The sequence below is a fragment of the Somniosus microcephalus genome, chromosome 3 (genome assembly GCF_052327205.1).
Source record: "Somniosus microcephalus isolate GS21.2 chromosome 3, FLI_Smic_1.0, whole genome shotgun sequence".
NCBI lineage: Eukaryota > Metazoa > Chordata > Chondrichthyes > Squaliformes > Somniosidae > Somniosus > Somniosus microcephalus.
This window is the reverse complement of record NC_140989.1, coordinates 286125557-286141174: the sequence shown is the minus strand read 5'-3', so window position 1 is coordinate 286141174 and position 15618 is coordinate 286125557. Positions and strand designations below refer to the sequence as shown.

General features: G+C 43.3%; 1 protein-coding gene across 1 annotated transcript in view; it reads right to left on the bottom strand.

Annotated features, from left to right (window-relative positions):
- cachd1 (cache domain containing 1) overlaps positions 1 to 15618 on the bottom strand; it is a 247767-nt gene that overhangs the window by 22374 nt on the left and 209775 nt on the right. Inside the window, exons 19-23 of the mRNA XM_085982697.1 lie at positions 14566 to 14682; positions 11492 to 11652; positions 7165 to 7251; positions 6377 to 6493; positions 5467 to 5618 (exon numbers count right to left, since the gene is read on the bottom strand). Of these exons, the coding sequence (XP_085838823.1) occupies positions 5467 to 5618; positions 6377 to 6493; positions 7165 to 7251; positions 11492 to 11652; positions 14566 to 14682 (634 nt within the window). The remainder of the gene's footprint in view (positions 1 to 5466; positions 5619 to 6376; positions 6494 to 7164; positions 7252 to 11491; positions 11653 to 14565; positions 14683 to 15618) is intronic.

The following is a 15618-nucleotide window of genomic DNA, read 5'->3' as shown; positions in this document are numbered from 1 at the left end:
CCTGCTATTACTTCCTTAATAATGGATTCCAGCATTTTCCCAATGACAGATGTTAGGCTAACTAGCCTATAGTTTCCTGCTTTTTGCCTCCCTCCTTTCTTGAATAGGGACGTTACATTTGCGGTTTTCCAATCCGCTGGGACCTCTCCAGAATCCAGGGAATTTTGGTAGATTACAACCAATGCATCCACTATCTCTGCAGCCACTTCTTTTAAGACCCTAGGATGTAGGTCATCAGGTTCAGGGGACTTGTCAGCCTTTAGTCCCATTAGTTTGCCTAGTACTTTTTCTCTCGTGATAGTCATTGTTTTAAGTTCCTCCCTCCCTATAGCCCCTTGATTATCAATTATTATTGGGATGCTTTTACTGTCTTCTACCATGAAGACCGATACAAAATATTTATTCAAAGTCTTTGCCATTTCCCTGTTTCCCATTATTAATTCCCCAGTCCCATCCTCCAAGGGACCAATGTTTACTTTAGCTACTCTCTTCTCTTTTATATACCTGTAGAAGCTCTTACTGTCTGTTTTTATATTTTTTGCTAGTTTACTTTCATAATCTATCTTCTCCCTCGTTTAAATTTTTTAGTCATCCTTAGCTGGTTTCTAAAAATTTCCCAATCCTCTGGCCTACCACCAATCTTTGCAACATTGTATGCCTTTTCTTTCAATTTGATACCATCCTTAACTTCCTTAGTTCACCATGGATGGTTCATCCTTCTCATAAGAGTCTTTCTTTCTCACTGGAATAAACTTTGCTGAGAGTTATGAAATATCTCCTTAAATGTCTGCCACTACTGTAGGGATTTTGCAATAATTTCGAGATTTCCTACAGTTCCGAAGATTGAATTTTGATTAAAGAATACCTGGGTAATATACCTTTAAAAATCCAGGGATCAAAATGGCCACCAGACCGTGTGGCAGAAGACAAAAAGGACTTGAAAAGGCAGCCTGCTGTGTCTGTGAAAAAGGTTCAATGGAGCAGTCAAACTGCCAATCAAGGCAGTTCAGGGAGTTCCCCTCCCTGCAGCAGACAATCGATGTGTTTACAGAAACTGCTACAATGTTTACACAAAGGATTAACCACTTGAGACTGCGGTTTCAGTCTGTTTCCTCAAACAATCAAGGAAATAGACATGCTTTTTTTCAAACCACGGCAGTTTTATTCAAAGCCCATCACAGACAATGAGGACACATTTAAACTGCAGCTTTATTCAAAACCCATTACAGACAATGGGGACAGTTTGGATCCCTTTTGTTTGGCCCAGATACATCCGGATTTGGGCGGGCCCCAAATGGGGTATAAAAGATAGCTTCTCAGAAGCCTCTCTCTCTCTGTGGCCTCGCCTCCATGCCCTCTACAACGTGGGAGCCTGCCTAAAGGAGTGGAACACCAGCAGTTTACTTTTAAAATACTGGGGTGTTTTTACTTCGGGGCAGTGAAGATCAAAGATCGCAGGGCACGGAGCAGGCGTTTTCATTGGTGAGCATATATTTTTCTGGCCCATTACAAGGCAACTTAGAATAGGTATAGGGGTGGGAATTAAAGGGAATTTTGTTAGAACTGTGATTTTAGTCGATTTTCCTCGTGTCCGTTCTCTCCTCCCCTATTTAAGTAACAGTGTTGCACTAGCAGATAAGGCTGTAGTGAACACTGAGAGTAGCTGTATTAAAGTGCTGGTTTTTTTTTTAGTAAAAGCCACTAAGCAAAGGTGCTGTAGTGAGCAAGGTGTTTCTATATTGAAAGTGCCATTAAAAGGGTGTTGCACTAAGCAGAGAAGTGCTTCAGTGGACACTAAAGGTTCTGTATTAAAGTGCTGTTTTTAAGTAAAAGCCACTAAGCAAAGGTTCTGTAGTGAGCAAGGTGTTTCTATATTTAAAAGTGCTGTATTTAAATAAAGGAGTGTTGCACTGAGCAAAGAGCGCTCTAGTGGACACTAAGTGTACTGCGTTAAGCAAGAGTGCTGTACCAGGCACAGGTGTGCTGTATCGATTATTTTAAGTTGTTTGTTTCTTTTTGTTTCAATAAATGCTGGTCTGTTTTGCACCCAAACCACGAGTCACGTTTTCTGTCTACATCGCTACCGAATAAGTCTGGCGGTCAGAACCAGGAATAGGGGAGCGCTTCGAAACCGCACGGGGGTCCCTGGAGCAGCTCAGAGGCGTCTGACTAGCCAGAGACAATAACCCCAACCCCGTTGTTAATTCCTACACTACTTATCTACCGTCTTACCCTTTGATCTATTTTCCCAGTCTACTTCAGCCAACTCTGTCTTCATACCTTTGTAATTGCCTTTATTGAAGTTTTGGACACTAGTTTCAGACCCAGGTTTTTCACCCTCAAACTGAATTTGAAATTCTATCATGCTATGATCATTCTTCCCTGGAGGATCCTTTACTATGAGATCATTAATTAATCCCGTCTCATTACACATTACCAGATCTAAAATAGCCTTCTCCCTGGTTGGTTCCACAACGTATTGTTCCAAGAAACCATCCCGAATACATTCTATGAACTCGTCCTCAAGGCTACCCTTGCCAATTTGATTTGTCCAATCTATATGAAGATTAAAATCGCCCATGATTGTCGCAGTACCTTTCTTACAAGCCCCTATTATTTCTTGATTTATACTCTGTCCTACAGTGTAGCTACTTCCACCAGTGACTTCTTTCCCATACTATTTCTTAACTGATTCTACATCTTGATCTTCTGAGCCAATATCATTTCTCACCACTGCACTGATCTCATCCTTTATTAACAGAGCTAACACACCTCCTTTTCCTTTCTGCCCATCCTTCTGAAATGTCAAATACACCTGAATATTCAGTTCCCAGCCTTAGTCACCTTGCAACCACGTCTCCGTAATGGTTATCAGATCATACCCATTTATTTCTATTTGTGCCGTCAACTCATCTATCTTGTTACGAATGCTGCGTGCATTCAGATAAAGAACGTTCAATTTTTTCTTTATGCCATTTTTCCCTACTCTGAAACTATTTGCTGGTGCACGCTTATGTTCGTATGCTCTGTCTCCTCCTGTCACACTCTGGTTATCATTACCCCTATCGCTACCATGCACTATTGCCTTCTCCTTTCTAGATTCCCCTTCACCTGAACCCTCCCCCCACTATTTAGTTGAAAGCCCTATCTACCGCCCTATTTATTCGATTTGCCAGGACACTGGTCCCAGCATGGTTCAAGTGAAGCCCGTCCCAACGGAACAGCTCCCTCTTTCCCCAGTACTGGTGCCAGTGCCCAATGAATCGAAACCCATTTCTCCCACACCAATCTTTGAGCCACACATTCAACTCTCTGATCTTATTGACCCGATGCCAATTTGCTCGTGGCTCAGGTAGTAATCCAGAGATTATTACCTTTGTGGTTCTGCTTTTTAAGTTAGCCCCTAGCTGCTCATACTCCCTCAGCAGAACCTCTTTCTTAGTCTTACCTATGTCGTTGGTTCCTACGTGGACCACGACAACTTGATCTTTCTCCTCCCACTCCAAGTTCCTCTCCAGCCCCGAGGAGATGTCCTTAACCCTGGCAGGCAACACAGCCTTCGGGACTCACGCTCTCAGCTGCAGAGGACAATATCTATCCCCCTAACTATACTGTCCTCTACCACTACTACATTCCTTTTTACTCCCCCAACTTGAATGGCCCCCTGTACCATGGTGCTGTGGTCAGTTTGCTCATCCTCCCTGCAGTCCCTGCTCTCGTCCACACAGGCTGCAAGAACCTCGTACTTGTTGGAAGAAACAGGTATGGTCGAAGAGGTAGGTTTTAAGGAGCATCTTACAGGAGGAAAGAGAGGTAGTGAGGTTTAGGGAGGAAATGCCAAGCTTAGGTTCTCGGCAGCTGAAGGCACGGCTGCCAATGGTGCAGCGATTAAAATCGGGGATGCGTAAGAGGCCAGAATTGGAGGAGCGCAGATAGAAAACAATATGATGTGCGCAGGGTTGCCCTTTATTGAAACTTCGTGCACCGCTTTTCAAATGGATTCCTCTTTGTCACTGGACAGGGCTTTTTTGAGATCTCTCGTATGCAATATTTGATGCATTTTCATTTTTGAGCAACTATAAATAAAGATTTTCAAATTGTAGAATAGCTAGTTTCAGTGTGACTTTGGGATATGGCAGGACAGTTTCTAGTGCTGTGGAGCAGACAGGTGTCTCTGACCCAGTGGGCCTGCTCACCTGGGAAGTGTTGTAGGTATTGGACAGTGCTGTTTGATTGAACTGGAATTCTGTTTGAAGGATTGAATGGCTCTACTTTCAGTGAGCTGAGAGCGCCTTTGGGCACCCTCGTCATGTCAAGATTTGAAATTTCCATTCTGCACTGCACTCGGATATGGAAGTGATGGGCTTCATCTCTCCATACTTGTGAAGTGGTCCAGACTAGGTATGTGACCAGGAAAAAGCTCGCTACAATCCTCTGCCTTCAGGGCTACAAGATAAAACTTAGAATGCTGTGAGGTTAGCATTTGCACCAAACCATGTTGACGAGTAGGCTCTATTCACCAGGACTAACAAGGCCTTCAGCAAAGATTAATGAGCTATAAATATGGCAATACAAATGCTCAACTGGGGATGCGATATCAATGAAACAGCACGTGGGCCACCTGCCAGATGATTACAACTCGGCCTAGAAACACGGGAGCCAACAAACTGGGTAAAAATAGTAGAGGTAAGAAAATAAAAGTAGTACCAAGGGAGTTACGGAAAAGAAATAGCAATGGGGATGGCAACCATTTTAATTTTCTTGAAGTGGGAGAAAAGGTTTTAGGAATGTTTCATTCCCCACTTAAGTTTTAAATATTTTAATTATGTGTTTTCTTTGAAAGCAAGAATGTGGGCAAGCCAATGTTTGAAGCATTTTTATGTGCCACAACGCAAAAGAGGCTGCTGCTGATGATAGATGTCAGTGGCTCACACAGCCCAACATGATTCAACTGAGTAAACTGGTGTGACACACTTGGATTTCAATCTATAGGATTGGGGAATAGGTCCCATGATGAGAAAGTGGCAATGGATAGCTGCTCGACTTCAAAAAGTTAGATAGTTTTAACTGACAGTCTAATTCCTGACAAACACCAACCATCACAAAAAGCTCAGTTCTGAAGAAGGGTTTCAACCTGAAACGTTAACTCTGTTTCTCTCTCCATGGATGTTGCCTGGCCTGCTAAGTTTTTCCAGCGTTTTCTGTTGTTATTTCGGATTTCCAGCATCCGCAGTATTTCGCTATCACAAAAAGCTCCTTGAATCTACATTTTATTCCCGCCCTTTTAAAATGTTAGCATTCAGTATTATTTTGCCTTCCTGAATATATTCTTATGGGGCTATAACCAATTGGGTAACCTTCCTACAGATTTAATTGGATGCTTCAAGGATAGTAACAGATTTACAATGTAATAGAGTAATTATGTTCTGTCTCCCCCCCACTTCACGCCCATCGTACCATCCTTACCCAAGGCAGGCATGTCATCTATATATGGGCTCTTGGCTCCCACAATTCCTCCAAAGCATTCTTTCTGGGAAGCACAGTATGGCTCATCCAGATGTGTTTTTCCATCGCTATCCACCATACACCATTCACAATCTAAAATGCCAAAACAATCACTGAAATACAAAGAAAGGAATCAGTCATTAGCCATTGGCAGCCAGATACAGAAATTTCCATTTTCCACGTCTCATTTTTCTCTCCAAGCTAATGACTCTTGTTGGGTAATGGGTCTGAAGACACCAATTGTCCCCGGTACCTCACTAAAGCAACCAACTTTCATGTGTGAATTTAAGACAGTTGAGTGTTTCCAAGCAGTTTGCTGGTGGGAATGTCATAGTTGAGTTTAATTCTGTCCTCACCCACTATCAATGCATTTTCCAGGAAGGTTCACAGGCTAGCAATTAAGAGAAGGAACTCTTGCTGATTTTTCTCCCTTTCATAGCCTAGGACAGAGTTAACTCAACTGCTATCCTGTCTGAGGTCAGCTAACGCCGCATAGCTGGGCAGCAGTGCCTCACTTATTTTACAGTATTGCCACCAGCAGTTGTCCTTATTTTGGTAGGAACAACATAGGTTAATATACCATCAATTGCGACTGGTGCTAATATTGCTCTTTCATAAGGTTCAGTAACTTATCCAAACCAATTCCCTTGAATATGTTTGGACCCTAAAAGACATAAATGAATGAAAAAATGATCTTGATTCCTTACAACTCTTGTTTTTTTTTTAAAGGACTACTGGATTTAACTTTTCTGATGGTCAGGGATTAAACAACAAATCTGCTCTCTTGAAATTTATGTCACAAAGAAAAAAACTGATTGTTCTGCACATCACCAGGCCCCAGATTTATGCATTGTAAGATTTTAAACATTACCCGCTCGATGTCCTTTGGCTGCATCTGGTGTTAATGCACTGTGGGAGGCTTTCCTGTAGACTGGGGTCAAAGGCAGCAAGGGTCAGTGGCTCCTGATGGACTTCACAACTAGGATTCCTGTTTCATTTTTTAAAAAATCCATTATTCACATGGCAAGCATTCACTGACATTAATTTATTAGTTTTAAAAATTATTATCCACTTCTCATTTTAAGTCTCAGCGGCACTCTGGTATCTTGGGCTAACCATGCATTCTTCACGAATGAGCCTAGACAATGAGTTTTGGCAAACTATTCCACCATGGAGGACAACAATACAGAATCTGATCTTGTCCTTACCAGACATATGTGCACTGACGGTGATCAGGAGCAGAAATCCTGTTTGAATTTTTTTTCTTCCTAACACAGGGGTACTGAGGCGATAGTAGTACCCTCAGTGCTGCTCCAGCTGAGTTCAGCTAACTCAGAACAGGCCCAGGATGAAACTGGGAATCTTTCTGAACTCTATATCTCTGTACTACACAGGGCAGCGAATTTACCCACAAAGCTGTTCCGACATTAACTATTTAAAGAAGCCTCTATTTTCTTTCAGACAAGCTTAGCTCCTGGAACAGCAGGTTCTTAAAAACTTAGTCACCAAATTAGCTCCTGGATAAAGTTGGGGATGCAACAAATGCAATATTTGAGACTATTTTTAAAGCAGTTCTAAATCAGTGAGAAAATAATGCCATCACCCAATCATTTTACCAGGACCCTGCCACTTAAAAAAACCCACTGGAATGAATCTTGCCTGCTTTCAGCATTGGTCAGGTTGCCAGTACACTCGTTCACCTCCAGGGGACATTCACAGGGGCACTCGCATTCATTCTGTTCCATTCTGAACAAAACAAGAAGCTGGTTATTAACTGCAGAGAATCAGCTCATTACAAGAGAACAAAATTCTCAGGCTCTCAACAATTTTTTTTTTGATCAGGCACATTTATTTCTAGTGCCCAACTGAAAACATGCTTTCCGTTTAATTATGAGAACACTCCCCCACCCACAAAAAGCCCTCTGCACACCCTGCTCAAACTCCCTCAAAGTAACTTGTAGTATTTAATATAGTGACTGGTTCAGAGATGATAATTCACTTGCTGGATAGTATTCCTATGGTGATACACTATGGCACTGTTGTCTCCTTATTGTGTGAAAGAGCCATGAAACATTGCAACTTCAATTATCCCTCATAGGAGTTTATTAAGTCCAAGCAATGTGCTATAAAGTACAGTCTACAAGCATACGGGATTTGTTGGGGACTGTAAATTTAAACTACCTAATTTGGAACAGTGCATAACACCAGGAAAACCCAATGGATCCAAAGTTCTGGGGGCCAGGGAGGGGGGAAATGTAGCACAATTCCAGTGCGGGGGCCCACAATTTGTGGTGGAGCCTGGATCCAATGGGTTCCCATTTAATTTGCTACGTGAAAAAAATCCTGATGGCGGAAGCGCGAGGTGGGGTGGGGTGGATGGGGCTGTGCACCTTCTGTCCAGCCCTCAATGCCCAGCAGTAGTTTTGAGTTGTAGCTAGAAGTTTTCTCAGGAATTTAATCATTCTCGTATCCGTCAAGCCCAGCAGATTCCACGTATGCTGAGTGCAGGTGGGGGTTCTATTGTGGACTTTCTAAATGCCCAAAATAAAGAATAGAGCCCAGAAAGACCGATTACCCTCTGCATGCTGTCTCACCATTTAAAAAAAAGAACTTCAATCTTCAGCCCCATGAGGGCCTCATGCTTTCTGGTATCACCAAGAGGTGGGCGCCTCTACAGATCCAGGCTGCCCGCCCCAAAAAACAAATAACCCATCTCTGCAAAATGGGACGGAGTCAACGGTAGGGGAAAAGTGGTGGGCAGAAGTCCTGCCCTACCACACCTGCTCCTTTAAAAGGGTCCGCAAAATTTGCAGGCCAAGGACTGTAGGGCAATGCAACATTAAGTGGGTAATGTTGCAAACTACAATCCCATACACTTTAGCACACAATTTATAGCACTTTGCTCAATCTCAACAACAACTTTTAATTTATATAGTGCCTTTAATGTAGTAAAACATCCCAAAGTACTTCACAGGAGCGTTATCAAACAAAACTTGACACTGAGCCACATAAGGAGATGTTAGGAAAGATGACCAAAAGCTTGGCAGAGGTAGTTTTTAAAGGAGCGTCTTAAAGGAGGAAGGAGAGGTATTCAGGCGGTGAGGTTTAGGGAGGGAATTCCAGAGTTTAGGGCCTTGGCAACTGAAGGCATGGCCACCAATGGTGGAGTGATTATAATCAGGGATGCTCAAGAGATCAGAATTGGAGGAGCGTAGATATCTCGGAGGGTTGTATGGCTGGAGGAGATTACAGAGGTAGGGAGGGACGAGGCCATGGAGGGATTTGAAAACAAGGATCAAAATTTTAAAATCGTGGCCAGGACCCAATGTAGATCAGCGAGTACAGGGGTGATGGGTGAACGGGACTTGGTGCAAGTTGGGATACAGGCAGCAGAGTTTTGGATGACCTCAAGTTTACGGAGGGTAGAATGTGGGAAGCTGGCCAGGATTGCATTGGAATGGTCTAGAGGTAACAAAGGCATGGATAAAGGTTTCAGCAGCAGATGAGCGGAGGCAGGGGTGGAGTCGGGCAATGTTATGGAGGTGGAAATAGGCGGTCTTAGTGATGGCGTGGATATGTGGTCAGAAGCTCATCTCAGGGTCAAATATGACACCAGGGTTGCGAACAGTCTGGTTCAGCCTCAGACAGTTGCCAGGGAGAGGGATGGAGTCGGTGGCTAGGGAACGAAAACAATTACTTCAGTCTTGCCAATATTTAGTTGGTGGAAATTTTTGTTCATCCAGTACTGGATGTCGGACAAACAGCCTGACAATTAAGAGACAGTGGAGGGGTCGAGAGAGGTGGTAGTGAGGTAGAGCTGGGTGTCGTCAACGTACATGTGGAAACTGACGCTGTGTTTTTGGATGATGTTGCCGAGGGGCAGGATGCAGATGAGAAACAGGAGGGGCCAAGGATAGATCCCTGGGGGACATCAGAGGTAAAGGTGTGGGAGCGGGAAGAGAAGCCATTGCAGGTGATTCTCTGACTACGACTGGATAGATCTGAACATCAGGCACTGATATTTTGCAACCCTTCCCCCTGTTAAATGCTGTAATGGACATCAAAACTTGCTTATTTCTCACCAGTTCTCAACGCAGAGCATTTAAGTGAGGTTTTTCAAAATCACTGCCACACAAATAACACTTTAACCACTTTTGCAGAGTACTGTAATTCTGACATTAGCTACAGTGGGCAATAGTGCCCCTTGCAAAAGATATCGGGGATCATCCTAAAAAAAGTCCAAATTTCCATTATGTTGATAGATCTATTGAAGTATCTATGGATTATATAACCTACACATTGGAATTTTCAACATTTACTAACATGGTGATATGATTTACAGGTAAATTGACACATATGTGTCTGTTCAGTAAAGGTCATGTAGAAGCAACGCAATGATATTTTACCATGGGCCGGATATTCCAATCCCTACGGGTGGGTACGCGCTGTGTACCCACCCATAGGGACATTGGAAATGCCGGTTTCAGGCATGCACTGCGCATGCACTGGAAACCGGCATTTCCGATCTGTCAAGAAAGTTCTTGACAGATCCTCCGGCTGCCCGGGAGAAGGGCCTCTGCGGGCAGAGAGTTCCGCTTTTTGGAGACCCTCCGTCTGCAGAAAACACTTACAATTCTTGCGCCTGGATAAGAGTTGAAAAAAGTAAAAAAAAAAAAAATTCCCACTGATTTATCATTTAAAAATACTTTAAAGTAAGTTTATTTTTAGCCCCGTTAAAAACTTTAATTATTTTTTTCAAAAATTTAAATTTTTGTTAAAAAATTATGTAATTTCAAGTCATTTTAAAGATGTGATTTAAAAAAAAAATTTATTTGAAGTTTTACTATGTTTTTGGGGGTGATCATTCATATATTTGACAGATCTTCCCTAGGAGGTTCCCTTCTCTGATTTACCTCCCCATGGCCCACGTGATCCCAGGGACGCTGCGAACTACCTGCGCCCGTGATATGTGGGCCCTGCGCACCGGCAGTTTGGAGAGGCCCAGCAGCGGAACTCTGCGCCTCCCGGGAGCCCTCAGGTAAGGGTGCAGATTTTTCCAGATCGCAGCCCTCACCCACGGGAGGCCTGCGATCAGAAAATCTGGGCCCATACAACTAAAATAGGTAGAGATATTTCTAAAAAAAAATAACCGTTAAAAATATAGATCATTAGGAGTTTGGGGAATGTTTCTAAGCATTTTGTAGAAACAGAAAACCTCAAACCCTTCATTTTGTGTATGAGATATTTTGATTGGTTTTTCTCAGACCGCATGGTTGCGTTGGGCCTAACATCGCCTCTTCCATGGAGCCGGCAACTGGCCCTTCCCCCCAGCTTTGTGCTGGCTGATAGCAAGCTCATGACAGTGACACAGGAGGATTATTTCTGGGAGACAGCGATGATATGGTTTGCAGTAAATTCTCTCTACAAAAATGTGGGCAACACTGGCAGCTTAACAGAACAATCCACTTATTCTCACACCCACAGAGTCAGGGGGCAACATGCCCCAAATCATTGCACCACCCACTGTGTTTGTCACATTTCTGCCCAAGTTACAGTACCAAATACAAAATCACCGTGACACTATCACAGATTCACCACAATCTCAAGACGTGCTACTGCTTGAAACCACACCAAGTTATTCTGACTATATGATCTGGCAGCATATGGAACAGAAAGGGTAAGTTTTAATGAAGAGTTCCATCTAAAACTTTAACTGATCTTTCTCTTTCAGATGCTGACTGACCAGCCTATGCATTTGCAGAATTTTAAATTTCTATTTCATAGAATTCATAAGTTTTCATTTTTTGTCAGCAAGAATGTCATGGCAAAAAACAATGGCCACCAGCACGTATGATTGTGTCACAGGATTTGATAAGCACTAATATTAATTTATTAATTAACTGATTAACTTTGTGCAATATTGCACCTTGTATCTATGACAGCATTGTAAAATCCTATCAAGTAGATATCATAGCACGTCACTGACCTGTGACAGTTCAGGCAAAGCCTGTCCACCATACTGCAGGCACAGAAAGCAAGCGCATCACAAGTTTCATTAACAATTCCAAGAAATGCATTGGTGCCAGGAATCCTGGTCAATCGGTACTTCGAACAATGGCTACCATGAACAAGGTTGGTCAGATCACCCTATCAAAAAAAGTATATATTAATAACATGGAGAAAACACAAGCATAACATTTCAATAAAGTCTTCAGATACTAATTGGCTCTATGGATAAATGCGGCACTTGCCATGTTACTGTACGAAGCAGACCAGGACCCAGGCTCAATCTCAAGGGTAACAGTTCTGGTGCTATATTTGGCCTCGTCACGCCTGGGCTAGAGAGAAAAATGAGCAAGGGATCCTGTTCCGGCTGGTGTAGTTCAGACCAAATGGCTCGTGGCAGATTTTAGACAATTTTTCAAGCTTCGCTTATTTACACAGCTTCAGGTGTAGATTTGGATGGTTGCATGCAGCACACTGGTGGTGGGAGGGGAACATTGCATGCATGTGAAATTTAAGGGAAAGGGGATAATTAAAGGGCCAGAATGGGCAGGGGGTTGGGGGGGCGGGGGGGTCAAAAATTCTGAAAGCTTTTGGAAAGGCTGAAATGGCATCTCAACTCACTTGCCAAGGCTCAAAGGGGAAGGGACTAAGAAGTGAAAGGCTAAAATGAAGGGAAAGGAAACTCATTGTTCAGGCACAAGTCTGCAGGCCAATGTCACAGCAATCCAGCATCCAAAACCTGTTTGATAGCTGCTGAAGCAAATATGGTGCCGTATGAGCCGCTTGTGAGGAGGGTGGCCCTTTGTGCCTCCATAATGCACCATCCCCCCATAGGTCAGCATTGAAGCTGCATGACAGATGATCTGTGCCCAGGGGGTGAAGCTGACTTTCAGGGCACAGCTGATGGTTATGGTTACTGGATGTGCCAGTCCTATGCTGGATGGCAGCTGTAGGTGTCCTTGCAGGAGTTGGCAAAGTTTTTCATTGGGCTTGCTGATAATCTAGAAACCTAAATCCTGAAGACAGTTCCCTCTGGTCACTGCCAGGGCCTGCAGAAAAGATTGGTGACAGCATAATGAGTGTGACCAATCAGAATAGACTGGCTACTGACCATCCTGAAAAGCCTTTCTTCATGCAGTGCCATTAAAATATGACATGCTGCAATTGGGATGCTTCTGAGGAAGCACCCAAAGGTACGGTTAGTCAGGCATTCACACAACTTTGTGGTATCTACAGTCTGCTGTTGCAGCTTCCTTTGTGAAGAGGTGCCTCTGCATGCAATAATCGTCTGCCAAAGTGAGGTATGTTAACCTCTCTCTGCAGATGCAGCTGTGGGGGTACCAGTCACTGGGCACAGAGCATCTCTCATGCAGTTTGCCCTATCTGGCATCCTTCACTGGCCCCTTCACATCTTCCAAATACCTCAGATGGGGGATTCTCATTATTAGCAACAATGAATTTGCCAATGATGTAGGGGACATATTTTTCCCCAGCAATTGGCACAATGCTCATAAGGACTTAAATTCCAACAGGGAAAAAAAATCAAGATGACAAAAAGTTACAAAATGGCTGAAATAATCTTGCCTGAACATTACTTTCAACCATGGCTCAGTGGAGCACGCTCACCTCAGAGTCAGAAGGTTGAGAGTTCAAGTCCCACTCATTGGACTTGAGCACATAATTTAGGCTGACACTCCAGTGCAGTACTGAGGAATCACTGCACTGTCAAAGATGCTGTCTTTCAGATGAGACGTTAAACCGAGGCTCCGTCTACCCTCTCAGGTGGATGTAAAAGATCCCACGGCACTATTTGAAGAAGAGCAGGGGTGCTCTCTTTGGTGTCCAGCCCATATTTATTCCTGAACCAACATCACAAACATTGCTGTTTGTGGGACCCTGTGGTGCTTAATTGTCTGTAAAGAGCTTTGGGATGTCCTGAGGTTGTGAAAGACGCTTTAGAAATGCAAGTTCTTTCTTCTTACGGTCTCCTTGATTTTCTGTATCGTTACTGCTGCCGAGCAGCTCTTGATGCCATTTTCACATTGGTGTTATTTATACCTGATATCCTGCAGCCAAAACTTTGAGAAATGTCATACAGGGTGGCCCCACACCCAAATTATGTAAATAAAGTGTCTGCCTGTTTGACACCATTAGCCCTGCTCCTCAGAAAAGGTCCCAATGCATTGTGAGCAGAGTTCACAGAATCACAGAATCTACAGTGCAGATAGAGGCCATTTCGGCCCATCGAGCCTGCACTGACACATATCCCACCCTATCCCCGTAACCCCACGTATTTAATCCCCTAACACTAAGGGTCAATTTATCATAGCCAAATCAACCTAACCTGCACATCTTTGGACTGTGGGAGGAAACCGGAGCACCCGGAGGAAACCCACGCAGACACAGGGAGAATGTGCAAACTCCACACAGACAGTCGCCCGAGGCCAGATTTGAACCCGGGTCCCTGGCGCTGTGAGGCAACAGTGCTAACCACTATGCCACCGTGCCCCCCTAGTTCCAGTGAGACGGAATTCCTACCAACATTCCAGTCCCTGCTGCCTGATTTATGTCAGTAGAACGGGCAGCCAGTGACAAAAAAAATTAGCCCTCAGTGCCCACAAAGCTGAGCTTCTGATCTCACTGGCATGACTGCAGAGAGAAAGACTGTACCTCAGATGAGTAGGCTTCCCCAGCGTTTCCTTGCATGCTCCTCTGGCCACCCAGTGCAATGGCTTGGGAATGAGGACAGAACAATTATTTTGGGCACAGTTCCATGAAGTTTTATTGGAGAAAAACAATGGAGGTGAAGGGGGAAGAGGAGGAACTAAAATACCCCTTCAAAAAAAAATCTTTAGATGCATTACAACAAACAGAAAAAAATCACTGAACCCAACTCAGTTTGATAGATTTCAACTTCACCAACCTTTTGTTTTAAAACCAGAGCTCTCAATTCATATTCATGGATAGCATTCAAATGATTCAAATAATCTACAGAACACAGCTGATGTATTTGGTCATATTTATAGCATACAGGCTGTTTAAAAGCAGACTTACTACAATGCTGGTGTTAAACTTGTAGAATCGCTGCACTGTCCTGTCACTGAAACTGTTGCAAAGATTTTTTTTCACAAAGTTGGGATGGTTTAGAATGTCATTCGCCACCAGAGGTTCCTAACAGGAAAAAAAAGAAAAACAATTAGTTTCGACTCTGCCATAACATTGTACAATGAGACGATTAGGTCTTCTTCACGTTTCTGACACCAGGGAAAGTAGAGAGGTACTTGTTGCAATCATAGCCCAGTGCATCTTCACCCTACTCAATGTTTTTGTCATCCCCTACAATTTCTTTCTCCTCTTCTTGTGAAGGCACAGAAATACATCACGATGTAAGCACCCAAACCAAACTACTGATTTATCAATACAGATATTTTCTGTTTGTCTGATATGGAGCGTATGTTCTCCCTGTTGGGGCACATTCCACTTCTCCAAGATCAGGTTGGGGTTAATTGGTTCCAATTATCCACATGGGCAGTGCTGGAGCTTAATTGGTTAAAACCAGACAGGTTATCAGCACAGGGCACTGGTATGGTTTTCACCATTTGTCCAACTAGGACCACTGTAACAGTGAGAGCAGTGTTGACCAATAGAAATTACTCACTAGCCACAGATGTGGCTATGGAGACACCGTTTTAGCCATATGCACTAATTTTAATGAAATATTCCATACGCACAACACAGATAAATGTGCTTCACTCGTATATTTACTTAATAAATATCTTACCACCATTCAATACTCAAGGAAGAAAATCACACAACAATCAAAAACCACTCACACATTCTGCTTTTCGTCTTACCTTTTTACCAATAAATGCAAAGAAAGTTTAAAGTACGCATGCATATGGCATGCAAATGAGTACTGAGAGCAACATGCTCAACGACTGTGTCTATTGCTCATTTTTTAATTTACTAATCAGAAATGCAATTAGCCACATCTGGCTTCCCTATTAACCACATCTGGCTAGTGGCTAATGTATCGGACAACGCTGAATTAGATAATTGGGTTGCAGGGTTAGTTGAGGTCACTGGGGAAAATCCAAGCCCCCAGTG